The sequence below is a fragment of the Hippocampus zosterae genome, chromosome 2 (assembly GCF_025434085.1).
Source record: "Hippocampus zosterae strain Florida chromosome 2, ASM2543408v3, whole genome shotgun sequence".
Lineage (NCBI taxonomy): Eukaryota > Metazoa > Chordata > Actinopteri > Syngnathiformes > Syngnathidae > Hippocampus > Hippocampus zosterae.
Window position 1 is genome coordinate 21,287,771 of NC_067452.1, and position 18,830 is coordinate 21,306,600.

Below are 18,830 nucleotides of genomic sequence, written 5' to 3' on the forward strand. Positions count from 1 at the left end.
CAATTGTAAATAAAATGTCTCCATTAATTTCGGAATTTGATCCACATTCCAGGCCGGTTGGTCGCAGTAATGCGTATGAGCGCTGACCAACCACCATTTTACTCAACAAAGAACAAGCCGATGACGAAGAAGAAATGTCACGTCATTCGGCTGAGGCGCCAGGTTTTCAAAGCACTGAATTCTCGGTCCATTCTGTTTACATGACTTAATCGTTACGTTTTGTATTTAGCGGCTTGACTTGCTGTCTCCACAATGTCTGAAGAGTTGGGCTATTCTCCCAGCTTCAAACGACCGTCGGACATTATGCGAATGCGACGGAAAAGAGCCCGCAGCGAAGCTTTTTCCTCGAGCCCAAGTGGTGACACGGGCGGTATTGAGAAAAGTGCCTCTTCCGCGTCGTCGTCATGTGTCCGACCCTTTTCGCCCGGGCCGCTTTTCTTCAACGACCACACACGCTCCGTTGGTGGGATGAAACGCAGGAACCCGTTCGCAAACATTGACAGCAGACACAGCCCAGGGAAGAAACGTAACCTCGGCGGAAAAGGCGACAATGAAGCCGGCGGAGACTTCACAACAAAAAGGGACGACTTGACTTTCTCCGAACTGTTGAGCAAAGTAGAAGATACCGGACGACAAGATAACGATAAACAGGTGATTGAGCCAAGGCACACATTTTTCATGCGACTTATCTCACGGCACACCAACAGACAAAATGTCACAGGATGTATGTTTACGGATTTCACCTCGTCCTAATTTATTCACAAACCTACAGTTGTGCGTTGCCTTCTAAGTCTAGTTCGTCTGGAGATCGAAAATACCCGTATATTCACAAGGTTTGGTCAAGGTTTAGTCATATAGAACATTTAAATTAGAGTAAACCATGCCCTAAGCAAAGCACATATTAAAGATAACACGATGAATAACATACAATACAGAAAAACATTACTAATTAAAATAAATTAAGAATTTCTACATTGTGGGACAAATAAAGGTTTTCTTATCTTAAATGAAGCAGAGTGAACCTTCAGGGATATGCAGGTTCATTTGCCCTTCTGCCGTCTGTTTCAAGAGCATTCACTTTTGCTGTCTCTCACTATACACTGCTAGCATGCATACTTAAATGAATAGTAGTGGCTATATTATCTAGACCAGGGGTGCCCATTAGGTAGATCCTGATCTACCGGTAGATCTAAGACAGGTCCCAAGTAGATCCGAGGAGAACAAAAAAAACCCAACCATTTGTGTGTTTTTGTACATGTTAGTAATATATATTTTTGTGTTAATGTACGCTGCACCCTAATCATCCTATCAGTCTCATTTTCACAAAAAATAAAAAATGAAATAAAGCGGGTAAATCTTGAATTTACGGTGGCGCGTGAGTACGTCACCGGAAGTTGTTTGCGCTCTGCAGTCTGCAATTGCAGCTTGTAATCAGAGCTGTTGCGCTCTATCTTTTATCGTCATTATTCTCATTCAGAGTTTGCTTCGTGTACAATTCACCGAGGGCACGGGCAAAGAATAGGAATCTCGGAGGGCCCAGGGAAGCACTTTAAAACTGTACGAGAGAGCTACGATAGTAAACAGGCTGCAAAAGTGCATCGCATGCCTCAGTTTCAGGCTGTTTCTCATCATGACGTTCATGTGTGCGTGTGTGTCTGCGTGCGCGCGCGTGCCGCTAAGGGTAGATCCAGTGAGGTTAGTTGATCAAAAAGTAGATCTTCGATCCAAAAAGTTTGGGCACCCCTGATCTAGACGCAGGGGTGCCCAAACTTTTTGGACCGAAGATCTACTTTTCGATCAACTAACCTCCCGGGATCTACCCTTACCGGCGCACGCACGCACACACACACACAAATTTAAGATTTACCTGCTTTATTTTATTTTTTAAATATTTTTTTAGTGAAAATGAGACTGATTAGTGTGCAGTGTATATTAACACAAAAAATATATTACTAACATGTACAAAGACACACAAATGGTTGTTTGTTTTTTTTCTTCTCGACACTCCTCGGATCTACTTGGGACCTGTCTTAGATCTACCGGTAGATCAGGATCTACCTAATGGGCACCCCTGATCTAGAGTATTTAAAATAACTACACTAATAGTTTTGGGACCCATCAAGGACAACTGGGTCATTTCTCTTGGCACACCTGATGACTTCACACAGCAAAACTAATGTGTCAGAGACCCCAGCTTTTGAACTAAAGATTTGATATGTGACCTTTCTTTGCTCCTGCTGTCCATTTCTTCATCTTTTTTTCCCATGCCAGAAAGGGTTTTCCCTATCTGAAGATGACTCTCTCTTCGAGGAAAGTGAGGAAGATGTTAAATCACAGCTGCTGAAGGTAAATGGGGATAAAATGTCCTACCCTTCCACTATGTTTTATGCAACAGTGCACAGTAATCATGACATGGGATTTTCAGAATGTTTCATCAATACCAGTAGGGTTGTGCGATATATACAGTATATTATGGAGATGATGCGGGAGGGGTGTGTGTGTGTGTGTATACATATCAGAGGGTGATACTATAGCTTATTTTCCTCCGCTAAGTAATGTGTCTGCGCAGATCAGAATTTCTTTGAATTTTCTTGAGGGACATCAACATTTTGACATTCCGGTGCATTTCTGTTACTTGTTTCTCCCGTCTCTCCATCTAGAGCCCACAGGCCATTTCCTCTTTCTCCATAGAAGCCCCTCTGTGCACAGAGTATCCAGCCGACTGGAGCTTGAAGACCCGTCTCATTTTTACTTCCTCACTGTCGCTGTCTTGGTCTGAGCAGCCCAAAGCTCAAGAGGAAGCCTCTGGGCTCAGCCAGCACTGCCGAGCACAGTTTAGCTCATGGCCGCACAATCTACAGGTACAGCGACCTTACTGTTGTGTCCTAAGGGAGGTTTTCTATTTGGTTCCTTTCTGCCACCTTCAGGATTCTAAGTCGTGCACGGAGCTTCGCTGTGCTTTCCAGCAGAGTCTGATCTATTGGCAGCATCCCACTCTGTCTTGGGTGCCACTATTCCCCAGGATCAAGGCTGAGCGCAGATTTACTGGAAAGAGCGCTCCCTGGGCACATGACGCAGAACTGCAGCGGTGTCTCATGAGTGAATGGTAAGGATGCATGTCATTTCAGAGTCATCTCACAACACTCCACCAAACAAAAATGTCACAAAGGTGGTGTTTTCACTCCAAGTGCCTCAACATATGAATTTTCTGAGTGCTGAGGCTGATAGGTATTCTTTTATTTGGCAGAGTAAAATGGAGATAACGGATTAATTGTCCGATAGATTACAAAAACGTATCCGTTCAGCGTCTTAACCGTTCAGTGAAGATTTTAATCAAAGGCATAACACCTGACCGTTTTACTATTCCTCCTCCTTTAGTATTTGTTTCACATTAAAACTGAGAGAAAAATCGCAGATTTTTGGCAAATCTTTAAATTTCATTATCTTTGCCTTATATTTTAACATATCAATGTGTAAAAAAAAAAAGTAAAAAGCGCTTATGTGCTGAATAATCAGTTGGGCCCTAATTATCTGTAGTAAATGAGTCATTGTTTTCTGACTTATTAAGTGAAATTGGTGAATTTACCACAGCATGCCTGATGATCTCCCAGAGCACAGTAGTTGGGAATCACTGGGCTAAGTTCATGGTTCATGGAGTGTTTCACAAATGCACATGAATCAAATAATTCTGTATGTTTGTGCAGGTCAGCCAGTCTGTCATCACTCTACAGTCTACTAAAGGCCAGACTTTGTCCTTACTTCTATGTCTGCTCCTATCAGGTACAGATGTTCTTTATAGCTTAAAGAAATAGCATCTTAATTGCAGATGTGGAGGGGAAGAATAAAGATGTGCTGTTCTGCAATCCTCCCGATTGCATTACAGCACATCTGGTTTGCGCATAGGCCTCACAGTGCAGAGGTGCAGGGTTTGATTCTGGCCTCCCTGTGTGGAATTTGCATGTTCTCCCCGTGCTTGCGTGGATTTTCTCTGGTTTCCTCCTACAATCCAGAAACCTGCATGGCAGGTTAACGGAACACTCTAAATTGCTAATTGTCTAAATTGCCCCAAGGTGTGAGTTTGAGCGTGGATGGTTGTTCACCTATGTGTGCCCTGCAATTGGCTGGCAACCAGTACCCTGCCTACTGCCCGAAGACAGCTGGGGTAGGCTTCAGCACGCCCCATGACACTTGTAAGGATAGGCGCATCAGAAAATGGATGAATGGATGGATATTCTGCAATCCTGTGGCCCTGAAACACTGTGGCATCTTGTCTTACTCGCAACAAGGGCAACAACTACAGTAATGATTATTGTAGTACAGTGCACTCCGCTTAATAGAACACCGGTTAATAGAGTAATCCGCTTAATAGAGCAAAATAGAACAGGCCGTAAGCAATGAACATTGTAAACTAGTGGTTTTCGAAGTGTAGCTATCGCGATACTGTACCACTATCGCGAGAAAACGCGGTAGTTCTAGCCGTATACAGTAACAGGTAGCACGCGTCACTCCACACATAGACACACGCACGTCACAATGGCTTCAACTTCATTCAAGAGACGAGGGCTATCACCTGCGGATAAGAAGGACATACTCGGACGATACGATGCATTGCCGGATTCTCAGAAGGTACGCCTGCGGTTTCCAGGACTTCCCTCTTATCCAGCGCATTGAGAGGGAAGTCAACCGCAAAATTATGGACTCCTGTTTCCAGACCAAAGTAACGAAATTTTTCTCGTGATTTGAGATGTTTGACTGAAGTTGATTAAAGTTGTTGTTTGATTAAAGATATGGACGTCCACAGTCGAAATATCTCTTCTAACTCGTCAGCAGGGGGTTTTCTGCGTGCATAACTTGGTCGTTGACGTGTCTGAAGGTGTACCTAATAAAGTGTCTCCGGTTAATATAAACCCCGCTTAGTAGAACAGAAGCGCTTCGGCCCAATGGTGTTCTATTAAGCGGAGTGCACTGTAATCGTTTAATTTGGAGGGGTTGTGTTTGTGTTTGTGTGTGTGTGTGTGTGTGTGTGTGTGTGTGTGTGTGTGTGTGTGTGTGTGTGTGTGTGTGTGTGTGTGTGTGTGTGTGTGTGTGTGTGCGTGCGTGCGTGCGTGCGTGCGTGTGCGCGCGCACACACGGTCAGTTCACAGTGTTGTTTCGGGCCGCCGGACTCGGAGGCTCAGGAAGCATGAATGCCCTAATTTCCCCTACGACCAGAGGCCTCCGGGAGGCCATGAAGGCAGAAGGTGAGTTATTGCAGAATCCAAAAGGATGTTTGTGTGATTAATCCTTGCCATTATTGGTGGTCAGGTATCGAGTTCAGTCTGCCTCTAGTGGAGGAAAGGACGATGAGCAGAGAGGCACCGAATCTTCGCGATGAGGAATGTCAGCAAAAAGAGTGAGATGTGATATTGTACCTTGAGCTTCATTTCTAGGAAAATGTACTGTTGCTTTCCTGAATTAGCATTACCGGTCGTCTTCTTTTTTTCCATTTCAATTTTATTGACAAAAATGTGAAAATTAGATTCACTGGACATAGTTATGCCTTGCCGTGAAAAGTAAAAATAAATAAATAATTGAGGCACCGCTAATAAATTGACAATATTGATTTTGTAAAAGTGTAAATGTAGTGCAAATTCAGCTCCAGTTACACTTTGTCATTTCAAACACATCTTACATGACCATCAGTGACATGAAAAACTATGGACTTGTACTACACATGTAGCACAGCAAAAACATATGATAAAAACTCCATAACTCATGCTATCAATCTGAGCTAAATTTTGCTCTTCTCCAACATACAAAAATTTTAGTCTCTCAATTCAGATGCATTACTTCAGCATACTTGACACCGGTCACTCCTTCTCTTTGTGAGTCAGGTCTTTGGTGCCATCTTGTTGCTTCTTAAGGCATTACAGAGAGCACAAAAAAATCTGGATGTCTTAGTTTTCTCATGAATAGCAGAGGATAAGTTCCATAGGAAAAAAAGAAACAAATAGCTGAATGGTGAGCCATGAATTTGTGGGACTTCACTGTATTGACTAGTAATAACCTGGGGTTATGAGACTGATCAGTGGGAGGTCGTCAGTGGGTCACGACAAATAGTCTTGAGATTTTTATTGTTGCCATCACATTTTTGTGCTTAAAAAATGACTCGTGCAAATACTGTACACTTGATATTTTAGTTAATGTTTTGGCCTTCCTGCTCTGCCCCTTGTTTTCATTTTGGAGACTATTGGAACACTGAATAATATAGTGATCCATCTATCCATCCAACACAGTAGCTGTGAGCACAAAGACGATGAATTGTGCTCAGATGACCTTGAAGCTGACGACGACGATGAGGATGGAGGAGGCAGCCTCTCGTGGCTGAAGGAGATGGGAGTCCAGGACAAGATCAAGAAGCCAGACCGCATCAGTGTCCAATTGTATCCTCTAACCCATTATTAAATTAATGGACAACTATTTTAATCATCAAAAAATCATATAGAGCCATTCTTTTTCTTAAAATCGTCCAAACTCTGTTTTCTGCCTCCCAGCAGTAATTTTGTCTGATTTCTGTCATCCTTCATGAAAGCATACTGATTAGTGTTTTGTTTAATCAAAAACAAAAAATCCAGGTCCTGAAAGTAAAAACCCTGTCACACTTTTGCTTTAGGCACTTCAACTCCTGGGGCAGCTTGTTAACCTGTCGGTTGAGTCGGAGCACTTGTGGCTGAAGCCCAACTGGGGCAGGCTTTATACTATCTATCCATCCATCCATCTTCTACCGCTTATCCGGGGCCGGGTCGCGGGGGCAAAAGCTTTAGCAGGGAAGCCCAGACTTCCCTCTCCCTAGCTACTTCTTCCAGCTCTCCCCGGGGGATCCCGAGTCGTTCCCAGGCAAACTGGGTGACAGAGTCTCTCCAGCGTGTCCTGGGTCTTCCTCGGGGTCTCCTCCCGGTGGGGCATGCCCGGAACACCTCACCAGGGAGGCGTTCAGGAGGCATCCGAATCAGATGCCCAAGCCACCTCATCTGGCTCCTCTCGATGTGGAGGAGAAGCAGCTCGACTCGGAGCCCCTCCCGGATGACCGAGCTTCTCACCTTGACTCTAAGGGAGAGCCCGGACACCCTGCGGAGAAAACTCATTTCGGCCGTTTGTATCTGGGATCTCGTTCTTTCAGTCACGACCCATAGCACGTGACCATAGATGAGGGTTGGAACGTAGATCGACCGGTAAATTGAGAGCTGCACCGATCCGCCTGTCGATCTCTCGCTCCCTCCTACCCCCACTCGTGAACAAGACCCCAAGATACTTAAACTCCTCCACTTGGGGCAAGATCTCCTCCCCGACCCGGAGGGGGCACTCCACCCTTTTCCGACTGAGGACCATGGTTTCAGATTTGGAGGTGCTGATTTTCATCGCATCCGCTTCACACTCGGCTGCGAAACGCTCCAGTGAGAGTAGGAGAGCCCCGTTTGAAGGAGCCAACAGCACCACATCATCTGCAAAAAGCAGGGATGCAATACTGAGGCCCCCAAAACGGACCCCCTCAACGCTTCGGCTGCGCCTAGAAATTCTGTCCATAAAGGTTATGAACAGAATCGGCGACAAAGGGCAGCCTTGGCGGAGTCCTACCCCCACTGGAAACGATTCCGACTTACTGCCGGCAATGCGAACCAAACTCTGACATCGGTGGTATAGTGACCGAACAGCCCGTATCAGGGGGTTCGGTACCCCATACCCACGAAGCACCCCCCACAGAACTCCCCAAGGGACACGGTCAAACGCCTTGTCCCAGTCCACAAAACACATGTAGACTGGTTGGGCGAATTCCCACATACCCTCAAGGACCCTGCTAAGGGTGTAGAGCTGGTCCACTGTTCCACGGCCGGGACGAAAACCACACTGCTCCTCCTCAATCTGAGGCTCGACTTCCTGACGGACCCTCCTCTCCAGCACCCCTGAATAGACCTTACCAGGGAGGCTGAGGAGTGTGATCCCTCTGTAGTTGGAACACACCCTCCGGTCCCCCTTTTTAAAAAGAGGGACTACCACCCCGGTCTGCCAATCCAGAGGCACTCTCCCTGTTGACCACGCGATGTTGCAGAGGCGTGTCAACCAGGACAGCCCCACAACATCCAGAGCCTTGAGGAACTCCGGGCGGATCTCATCCACCCCCGGGGCCTTGCCACCGAGGAGCTTTTTAACCACATTGGTGACTTCAACCACAGAGATAGAAGAACCCACCTCGGGGTCCCCAGACTCTGCTTCCTCCAAGGAAGACGTGTTGGTGGAGTTGAGGCGGTCTTCGAAGTACTCTGCCCACCGGTTCACAACGTCCCGAGTCGAAGTCAGCAGTGCTCTATCCCCACTGTATACAGTGTTAGTGGTGCACTGCTTCCCCCTCCTGAGACGTCGGATGGTGGACCAGAATTTCCTCGAAGCCGTCCGGAAGTCGGCCTCCATGGCCTCACCGAACTCTTCCCATGCTCGGGTTTTTGCCTCGGCGACCACCAAAGCTGCGTTCCGTTTGGCCAGTCGATACCCATCAGCTGCCTATGGGGTCCCACAGGCCATAAAGGCTCGATAGGACTCCTTCTTCAGCTTGACGGCATCCCTTACTGCTGGTGTCCACCAGCGAGTATACTATCTGTACCTGGATTTTCCTCTCCGGTGTCATCCTTAACAGTTTGAGTGCAGTCGCAAGGAGGGCCGAGCGGTGAGCGTGGATCACAGGCCGGAGTCTGTGGTGTGTGTGGAGGGGCCGCACACATTCACGCTCATCAACTTCCTCATCAACTGCAAGAGCGTGGTGGCAGCGGCTGGGTCTCAGGCCGGGCTACCGCCGACAATCCTGGCCCCTGTTGCTTTTAGGGGTGCTGCAATGCATTCGCTCAAGGTAAGCGCAGGTGGAAAAAGTACTGCCGCTTTATACTTAAGTTGACACATAATATATTCTGCACTGAAAAATATAGTGAAGTCAATTCTGACCGACCCTGTCACGTGTATTTACATTTGTTTCTAAATACAGATAACTACTGGAAACACCTTAAGATGAAGGCCAGATATTTCTTTAAAAAAAAAAAGTCTGGTAAAGCTAGAATCAGTAAATTAACTCTTTTTTTTTAAAGAATCTACATGGGTGTAGAAACAAAGTACAACTCCCACCATTGACCATAAACAATGTGAAATGTCACGACTTGCAATCCCAGTTGATGAGCCCGAATGCGTTGTGATATCCTTTCAGGCCCGCTGTGTGAATGTCAAGAGCCAGGTTGGTTCTTCCTACCAGAACACTAGCAGTATGGAGGTAACAGGTACATAGCAGACACAGGAGCGGTCCCAAGCCAGAAGGGCAACTGGGACTGTATCTACTTTTTTTCCCCCACTCAGGTCCAATTCTGCCATCCTCTCTGCATGCCATCACAACCCTGCTACGGCCTGCCCAGAAAGGAAACTTCTCGGCCACTCTTTACACACATGCACCCACAGCCATCTTGAACATTCACGGAAGCAGGCAACAAGTAAAGTGCCCGGGTGGGTGGGACAAAACTTAAAATATACACTTTGCTAATGTTTTTGCATTTTTATTTGGGATAGTGCGCAAATGGGTCAGAGGACCTCTCTGCATTTGGTCTCCATCCAGCCACCATCCAGCAACTGCAGCAACCATCCAGCCTGGGGAAGGCAGCGCTCACACAGATTACCATGAACAAGTACAGCTACACCTGGAAGACGTGATTTGGTTCTGGTTGACTCAGCATAGCCAAACGGGTGCGTGCTTCCACCTTCTGCTTTTGTGGTTAAAATGAAAGTGCACTAACATATCTACTCAAAATTTTGACTTTAAAAACGTCTTTGGGAGTGAATGAGTTAAACGTCTTTTCAGACTTGGTCCAGAATTGGCTGGTAGTGAATGAGTTAATTGCTTCAACTACATGGAAAAAATGCTGCTGTGTTTATCAAAAACAAGAGCAACGTTTTTAACACTAAAAGCATAAGTAAAATCAGCAACTGTAACATTATGCGCAGTTTGAACATTAACATTGTGTCCAAAGAATTGGAAAACGAGTGGTGGGGGGGACTGATTAAATGTAAATGTGTTAAACTTAAATACAGTTCAGTTACATTGAACTTTTTAGGCAGTCGTTACTTTGTTTACTGCTAGAGGGAGCCGTGTGCCACTTTCAATTGTCTATTTGATGTGACTGTGAACGCTTGTCTTTCTGTGGCACGTGTTTTGACTGGGGACCAGTCTAGGGTGTTTTGCGCCTTTTGCTTAAATTGGTATTAGGCTTCACCTCACCCAGCAGACCCCATCGGGACATATAGAAAATCAAATTGATGGTTTGTGTACTACATAAATTATTAGACAAATATTTCAGTTTTATGCACAAATTACACATGGAGTCATACAATATGCACTTGTCTTTATTTTATATGCCACTTTGAAATCTTACATTTAACTTTTCAAATGACTTGAGCAAATATTATATACAATACTATAAACTGCCAGCTATGATAAACAAATGTACACAATCATTTCCTTACCGTTATTTTTTTGGGGTGTAACTTTTTTAAAATGTCATAATTCCATAACTGCAGTTATAAAAATACCATATATTTCTTAATTCGCTTCTTACTTGTGCTGACAAGTGGTACAACTTATCAACATTATTGCTGCATTAGCACAGTAGATTGTGGAGCTCTTGAGTAAACATAGAAACACATGGCTGTTAGCAACTGTAAAAATGTTTGCTTTCAGAAAGTGCTGCACTTTCATGGAGTTAAAAAAATGAAATGGAAAGTATAACAGTTAATACAAAACACAAATCAATGCACTTCAAGTGAAGTGGGCATGATGCATGGTATTGTTTGGCTGTGTTGCCCCACAAGTCCCCTCACATCGACTCACTTCGGAGTACCAGACATGACATGACATGGGGGGTTGGATATTGTGGCACAAAATTTAGAAATTCTATGCACACAAGACACTAATTTGTGACCACCAGTATCTGGTGGCTCCAGCCAATAAGCACATAAAGTGCACCTTCTCTTGAAAAGGTTACGGTATAGGGTAGGTTTTAAACTACACGTCAGAGATAGGGGTATGAATGAATGATAGTTTCCGATGGGGATCAACTACAAAGATATCCTGAAAAGCCTGGCATTGCAAGGTATTATTAACAAGAGGCATTTTTAAATATAAAAAAAAAACAACAACAACCTTACCTTAAGGACATTGTGTACTGCAGTTATAGTTAGGTGTGCTCTGTTTGCTTATTCAGACATACAAATTGCTCTTGGGAATGATATTTAATCCATAAATTAGTATTATGGTTTCTGTGCATGTGATACTCTTTTTGTGTCCACAAATTAGTATTTTGAGGTCACATTTTATGCGCACGTTGTATACTGCATTTTTCAGATTACAAGCAGTTTTATTTTTCTCCCCTAAACTTTGAACCCTGCAGTAATGTGGTATACTGTATTTGTGGATTTTTACCGACGAGCCATCAATAGATTTACCCATTCTTGTCAGTCATATTTGACCAATGAAATGAGCAAATACGTCACAGTGGATCAATGCCAGTGTTCAAGTCCACCCTCATACTGAATGTTCATCAGCTATTTGCAGTTGGAGCAAGATGTATAGCTGCGAGAAAAGGATAACTGTGAGACACAGACTCTGGAAAGGGACAACAACACAGAAGGGGCACGTGCGGCTATGTGACGAAGCAATTGAGAGCCAAAATAAGTGTCTTAAGTTGTGTTTCACCAAAGGGAATAAGTGCAATAAATACAGCTGTCTCTGCAGTGCCACACTGGTCTAAGCTCATCTGTGAATTTGCTTAGTGTGACGCCAAGAGTCTGAGAAGGTTTCTGGAACGCTGTGTAACTTTGTCTGTGTTTGGCATTGTTTGGAGTGAGGAAAAGCATCTACTGGTGTTTATAAAATAGATCATACCCTAGTTAATAATGTAGAGACCCGCGGTTATTAGTCCGAAATGGCTTATGTATGCACAAATTAGTTTTTATGGCTAAAATTAGCTGTTGCGACTTTTAATCAGGTCTGTTTTGTAGTCCGGATATTCCAGTAAATATCATGACTACAAATAAGCACCGTATACCTTATTTGGTGGCCACTATTAGGTGTGGGTCTCCATAACTTGCAGACTGATTAATCAAATAATACAAATGGTGAAGAAGTGACATGCGCCTTAAAATGAAAACAAAAAAAAAATTCTGCTTATTCTGTTATTTTTCAGTAGAAGTGTGTGTGGAGGGGGCATTTTGTACACAGTGATTCAGCTCCTGCAAACTGACACCACCACCCATTTGACAGTCAACTTAAAGCACTTTACCTGAGTTTTTTCATGAAGAACGCTGTTTACCATTAGGCATGTTGGTGCAAAGAAGACGTTCACACCATGCATGCTTTGTCAAAAGGTTCCGATGGGATAGGGTGTGGGCTTGGGTTAAAAGGAGAGAGCCTGGATTTAAGCCTTGCCTTGGGGCTTTGAGAGCCTCACCTCTTGGCTGGGAAAAATGCCATGTAGCGACAAAGTCAGCACAAGTCCCGTCAGAATAAATGTTGATCGATATCAACTGCTACTGAGTGAATGGGTCAATGGCAGAAGGGGGTGCCTGTGGGAGGTAGGAGAGATGGTTTCGTGGGTGGGTAGCATACAGCCATTTACTATGGGAAAGAAGAGGATGATCTGCTTGTGGAGTAACTGCAAAAAACAACCCAAAAAAAAAAAAAGACCATCATAAAGCAGGTCATTTGCAATTAGGACAATAGGTGGTGGTGGTACCTCTGAAGCCTGTGGATCATGTGCGCCACCAGTGAATCCGAAATGCCAGGGTAGGCTTGCTCAGCCCGCAAGATGGCCTCCTTCAAGTCGTCCAGGACCACAGGGTTCCGGTTCACTTGCTCATGTCTGGCCTTGAGCTGAAAACATTAACACTTCTTTAGAAGCAACCTGATGGGTTCTTTATTTATTTATTTATTGTGCATTTAGAGGCTGAATTGTTACCTCGGCTAACACAGGAGTGATGACTGCGGACAGGCTCTGTGAATAAGGCTTCTTTGGAATGTCTTTAGTCTGCACAGAATAATGGAAAGTGAGAGAAGACCAATAAAGTCGGCAATAGTGAACAACAACGCTATCATCTGTGTTTACAAGTTCAGTAGTTGTACTAGGGATCAAGTGTTTGGAACGGTTAGGGTGGAAGACAGGTGAGGGAGACTATGGTGAAGTTACTCTGTATCACAGACATTACAGTGATTGGTTTTTTTCCTAGGTTTTAATAGTGTTTAGGCAAGTCCAAATTTAGAGTTACATGCAACCTTGTACTGTAAGTGATGGGCAGCACTAAGCTTTGCTGGAAAAAAAGAAAAACATAAGACGCAAGAGCCAGAAAAGTCCCCTACGAAGCACAGAGGATTTATGCCCATGAATAATGCTGTACTTTATGCTCAGTAAAAGTTAGTGTCAAGGAGGTACAGTATGTTGAAGTCATAAATCAACTTTTTAGGATTTTTATATGTCGTGAAGGGGCCAAGTTTAGCCTGGGTTGTGATTGGAAGGAGTGTCTGTCAAACACACAACAGAAGTCTCATTATTGCCTGACAATTGCTATTTTTTATGGGTTCTGAAAACATTTTAACTGTTTAATGTTGTAAGTTGGAAGTGATATTTAGGCGCGTTAGGATCATAGTTTGTGGTATACATGTATTTACAGTTTAAACCATCAATATAGATAAATGTCAATTTTCTTGGGAAGGTGGGCCATGGCAGGGCTTTAATGTTCAGGTATGATCGAATGGGCGAAGGAAAGTGTCAGAAGTGATGTGTGGCAGAAGAGCAGCAGCTAAAGTGGAAAGGAAATGTTTTAAGGATGGAAGTGAGATCAAAAATGTAACTTGTAAGGCTTGTAGATGGTAGACAATAGACAGCCTGTTGTGACAAGAGTTGAAGAGGCTGAGGACAGGAAGAGATGGAAGAAAGATGACTGTGGCAACTCCCGAATAGGGTTAAGGTCAAAAGGAAAAGAAGATGATACCCGACATTAAAAAAAAAACCAAACAAGTATTGGACACAATTGATTTGGAACATAATTTGTAGCTACGTGGCACGGCACCTGCTCAGTTGCCCCTGACTGCCCCTCGCCATTTTGTAGCTTCTTTGGATCCTTCTCCCGGATGGTAAAGATCCAGTTATCACTGCCAAAGTCGTTTCCACCCGATGCCTGCCCATCGTGCTCCCTAACGTACATATCAAACAACTCATCAGCTTTATGTGATGTAGCATTGCAAAGTCATACAAATACACAGTGGTGGCAAAAGTAGATGAAGAAGAGTGATTTAAAAAAAAAATCAATACTCGAGTAGAATACGTACAGATGCCGGTACAATCTAATTAAGTACAGCAACTATTTGTTCTTTACTTTCCAGCACTGCAAAAACAAATATCGTAAATGCTATATGTGAAATCCACGATATAGAAAGACACCGCAGACATTCTATTATTAGCATTTATGGCACTTTTTCTTTAAAGATCTTTAAACACACCTTGAATATAACACAAACACAATATGATCGATGAAAAATTTTTTTATAAAGAAAGTAATGCGTGTACTCATGACAAAGCTGCCATAACACCGAATATACCCGTTTCAACACTGAGGTAAATGTGTTTTATTTGTAAAAATAAAAAATACACAAAATTGTTGTTATTGTTATGGACAATGTTCCACCTGTGTGAGCATATACTGCGGTACAACTGTGCATTAAAATGGTCTCGGCCCTTCTACATTGGTGACTCTGTTTATTTGACTATTTATCAATTTTTTTTACATGGCTGTGCTGGCTGGCTGGCTCTGTTTTTTTCTTTTGGAACTGCTGTTTTGGACTTGCATGACAAGTCATGATGCCACTCAGCTCGCATTCTATAACGTAGAGGAAACGAAAAGGTACCGTACAAGTAATCGGTTAAGCAAGCGGCACACTATGCGTCTAGTAACAGAACACCACTACCAAACAGTGGCTCTCAACACTATAGGTACGCTCTATTTGGTTGAATCAGTAAGTACATGTATATTTACGGGACGAGTGAGATTTAAACTAAAAAGCATTTTGCAAAATGCTGGCTTAAAAATAAAAATGTAAATCTGGAACCGGTGATGGGAGTCCACCCCCTCACCGTACACTGTGGCAGTAAACACTTACGAGTCAGACTCATCCGAACTGGACTCTGCGGTTCTTGATTGCTCCGCCTTCCACCGTTTGTACTTGTCCACCAGCTCAGTCAAGTAAGATGTCTTTTTAGCGTGACGTACAATTAGCTTATGCTTCAGCAGCTCCTTGGCAGTCGGCCTCTGCAAAAATAAAACACGCAAAAAAACATTTTAAATTTAAGGTTGAAGGAAAACATAATGGCCTAATGGAAATACCTACAAAACTGGGCTCCTTGTTGAGGCAAGCCTCAATAAACTCCTTGAGTGGCTTGCTGTAGTTTCCCTCCAGAGTCGGAGGGTTGTTCTTTGGGATCAGAAATAAAACCTTCATGGGATGGAGCTCAGAGTGTGGTGGTTCTCCTTTCGCCAGCTCAATGGCGGTGATGCCCAGAGACCAGATATCTGCCTTAAATGTAAATGTTCAGAGATGTTGCCACAATTTTGGCTCAAAATAATTGGAATCACAAAATTTCAGTGAAGATGGGGTTTATAACAATTATAGTTTGAGGCTGTAACAGATTCACTCAATTACAAATGAACAAAATCAAAAACCTAAAGAAATTTAGACTGACTATGGTCCTGGAAAATTTTGCGTTCGACCTTCAAGGTTCCCCTGTAACACCTGTATCATGAGGTGTTTGTGTTTTGCTCACCTTAGAATCATATGCAGACTGTTTTATGACCTCAGGAGCCATCCAGAAAGGCGTGCCTACAAATGTGTTGCGTTTGATTTGAGTGTCGGTGAGTTGGCCGGCAACACCGAAATCTGCCAGCTTCACCTCGCCTTGCTCAGAAAGTAGCACGTTGGCAGCTGGGGTGAGCAGAGTTGAAACAAAATGAACATTCAAGATTAAAGTCACCGCACTTGTTTGATTTTGAATTGAAAAATAAAAGCAAAAATCTGCCAGCCTGTGCACTTTTGGACATTAGACATTGTGAACAGCAACAAGCAAAGTAATTTTCATACAAGCAAGACCCCAATGAAATTGACTTGAAATGACTAAGACAGCGGTGTTTTCTTCATCTAAAATGTATGAATTTCCCAAAATAGTGGAAACAGTTCACCAACTCCATTTAAAAAAAAACAATTGGGGAGGGGGGATTAGCTAATCATGCGTAATGTTCGAGAGCATCATGGGGTCCAAAATCATAGACGTAATAGTTTCACGTCAGCTGTTTTATTTAGGATGTTCTTCTGCCAGTAAGTTGAGTCTCTTCCAGTATATACGGCCAGCATACTGTAAACAGTTTGACCAAATTGCATGAAAACATACCTTTGATATCCCGGTGGATCTTCTTCTCAGAGTGCAGATACTCCAGCCCCTTGAGGATTTCTCTCAGAATGGTCGCAATTTGGGTCTCATCAAGAGCACCAGGCTCCATCTTAGAAAGACAAAACATGACAAAAACAACACATATAAATGATAAAATATGTAATAATTCGATACTTAACATTTGGGAAAAAAATCGGCAAAGGATACAAATGATATTTACACTGGATTATCCACAACCCCCTTCCATAATGTGTGATATCCAGTAGAACAGATGCATTAATATTCTGCCTTTAGATTAGAAAGATAATTAAAGGTCGCTAGCACCAATGAAGAGGAACCCGCACCGACATGCACAAAAGGAAATTGGAGCATCTTGAGTGGAATTATTCTGCTTCAAAACCAAAATTTGCATTCTACAGCACTTTTATGTGCATCTACTCATGCTCCATATGTCTCCTTCGATTGCATGCCGCAAAGTCTGACACCAAGTCTGTAACTGAAAAAGTGTTAGACTCTTCAGAGCTATATCCACATAATGTTCTTTTGATTTTCACAAGTGTATTACACTTTGTGTAGTTTTCACATACTCTCCCACACACAACAAAAACAATCAAATAAGAGCTCAGTGGAGTGACTCACTCACCAAATCTAAAGCTGAGCCTCCTCCTAAATACTCCATGATGATCCATAACTTGGCATCCTATACAGTTGAGGCACATCACAAGAATCATTCACAAATGTGGGTGACAAAGATGTTCTGTCCATCCCCAATTGTAGGGAACTAATTGGCTGAAGCTTCACCTTCAGGTAGGAGCCATAGTATTTGGTGACAAATGGGCTGTCACATTGGCTCAGCACAGTGATCTCCTGCTGAATATCTTCGATCTCGTCCTCAGCTTCCTCCAGGTCAATGATCTTGATGGCCACCACTTTCTGAGTTCGATTGTCAATGCCTTTGAAGACCTCGCCGAACGAACCCTTGCCAATGCGCTCCAGCTTGGTGAAGAGCTCCTCTGGATCCACTCTGACATTCTGCTTAGGATGGATGAGTATTGGTACATGCAGAGCGGGGCAGTGTGTGGGGTGTGGGGAAAATCGTGGCTTTAAAGATTAATAACCTTCTTTATATTTGTCACAGGAAAATCACTTACCACTCGAATCATCTGTAAAAGATAGCTATCTTGATGCTGGTTCGTGTCAATCACTTAATATTTGACATTTTTCACACATATCTAATAAAGACCCAAAAAGGCTGCGCTTACCTGCATGCCTGGCAGGTTCCCAGGGGGATGGGCCATAGTGGGATTGGCTCAGGGCTCCTTAGCTAAACCAATGTCCACCACTCGTTATGTTTCGCAAGTGTGGGCAGCTGGGCCCACGGGACTATAAGGTCCGGATAATGTTTAGCCGCTATTGTGGGGCTCAAATAGTGTCAGACCCTGCCCTCCAAAATAAACTGCATCATTAAAGGCTGGACAAGCTAACAGACGCTTACAGTTAGACAGGCGATGATCTCAGAGTTATTCAACTCCTTCCTTTAATTTGACGCCCGGAAGACGTTAAGCGATAGCAGCAATTTCTCATGTTGTTCGGGACGCAATAGGAAGTTCTTACAAAGCCCGTAGCCCGCTGTCACTTTGTAAAAGTGAAGTCTTTCGGTTAGTACTAGCTCGCTACATAGCTAGCCAATCATAGCAGACAACCGAACCTTGTCAGCTAGGAGTGGCCTCAAAGAACAACGACCCAGGCATGGCACATGTGGAACTCGAAAGAACTGAGTCCGAACGCAAATATCTTCGCACTACCTCATCGTCATGTGGTCGAGGCAGCCAGTGTTTTGGTTTCCTTCCTCACATTAGCCCCGAACTCCCGGCCATCTTGTCAGAGTTATGACGTCGTACCGTAGGGCGGTTCTGGTCCGGACGACAACACTGGCTCGTGTGAGCCGCCGAACAAGTTTATTTTTTATAAGTGTGCGTTCAAATGTTAATACCACATCATTCAAACATAGTTAGCTAATATGCGTCCTTGCCTTATGGAAAAGAAATAAATACTGTGTGAATGCTGTGACTAATTCATTTAAAGGAATGGAAAAATTAACTACATTATTTGAAAAATGTTTCATTTCATCAGTCTCCCTTTTTAACATAAGCAACATTTTTCAAACCCTTTTCCAGAACTCTGTGATACCCAGCACCATATGAATTGCAAGCCGTTAACAATTGCAAGAAAATCTTCAGAGACAACAGTTTTATATCAACCAAAGGTTAGCGTTCCAAAATACAGATTCAAGGCAAGCGTTGTATGAGAGGCTTGGGACTTCAAAGTCAGGTT

General features: G+C 43.6%; 2 protein-coding genes across 6 annotated transcripts; one reads left to right on the plus strand and one right to left on the minus strand.

Annotated features, from left to right (window-relative positions):
- The first annotated feature begins 115 nt into the window (after positions 1–115).
- Positions 116–18,235, plus strand: LOC127596300 (protein downstream neighbor of son homolog). Of its 4 annotated transcripts, XR_007961434.1 has the most exons (14): positions 117–651; positions 2,272–2,346; positions 2,661–2,861; positions 2,928–3,106; positions 3,705–3,780; positions 5,138–5,240; positions 5,305–5,392; positions 6,276–6,422; positions 8,680–8,878; positions 9,227–9,296; positions 9,373–9,503; positions 9,580–9,753; positions 17,274–17,303; positions 17,393–18,235. XR_007961434.1 is itself a non-coding variant. In XM_052058610.1 (13 exons), the coding sequence occupies exons 1-12, from the start codon at positions 253–255 to the stop codon at positions 9,718–9,720; spliced, it is 1,806 nt and encodes a 601-aa protein (XP_051914570.1). In that variant the 5' UTR covers positions 116–252; the 3' UTR covers positions 9,721–9,753; positions 17,274–18,235. The 4 variants fall into 4 exon arrangements, 3 of the variants coding, with proteins under 3 accessions (XP_051914570.1, XP_051914568.1, XP_051914569.1); XM_052058610.1 differs by having other exon boundaries at positions 116–651; positions 6,279–6,422; positions 17,274–18,235; XM_052058608.1 differs by having other exon boundaries at positions 17,274–18,235.
- On the minus strand, positions 10,575–17,908 carry LOC127596304 (serine/threonine-protein kinase 24-like). 2 transcript variants are annotated; one of them, XM_052058614.1, is made up of 11 exons: positions 17,759–17,908; positions 17,298–17,528; positions 17,140–17,196; positions 16,497–16,605; positions 15,876–16,033; positions 15,443–15,628; positions 15,215–15,363; positions 14,128–14,251; positions 13,020–13,088; positions 12,798–12,934; positions 10,575–12,716 (listed from the first exon to the last, which is right to left on the minus strand). In XM_052058614.1, exons 1-11 carry the CDS (start codon positions 17,792–17,794, stop codon positions 12,680–12,682), a joined length of 1,293 nt encoding a protein of 430 aa, XP_051914574.1. In that variant the 5' UTR covers positions 17,795–17,908; the 3' UTR covers positions 10,575–12,679. The 2 variants fall into 2 exon arrangements, with proteins under 2 accessions (XP_051914574.1, XP_051914573.1); XM_052058613.1 differs by having other exon boundaries at positions 17,298–17,531.
- Positions 18,236–18,830: the final 595 nt, after the last annotated feature.

Bases quoted from the DNA above. Each gene is read 5' to 3' on its own strand.
- LOC127596300 (XM_052058608.1), top strand. From the start codon at position 253: ATGTCTGAAGAGTTGGGCTATTCTCCCAGCTTCAAACGACCGTCGGAC. The intron at 2,862-2,927 runs GTACAGCGACCT...TGCCACCTTCAG, and splicing joins CATGGCCGCACAATCTACAG to GATTCTAAGTCGTGCACGGA. The intron at 3,781-5,137 runs GTACAGATGTTC...ACACACGGTCAG, and splicing joins TCTATGTCTGCTCCTATCAG to TTCACAGTGTTGTTTCGGGC.
- LOC127596304 (XM_052058613.1), bottom strand. From the start codon at position 17,794: ATGGCCCATCCCCCTGGGAACCTGCCAGGCATGCAG. The intron at 15,629-15,875 runs GTGAGCAAAACA...TTTACATTTAAG, and splicing joins AGTCTGCATATGATTCTAAG to GCAGATATCTGGTCTCTGGG. The intron at 13,089-14,127 runs GTGCCGTGCCAC...TATTCTGTGCAG, and splicing joins AGTCAGGGGCAACTGAGCAG to ACTAAAGACATTCCAAAGAA.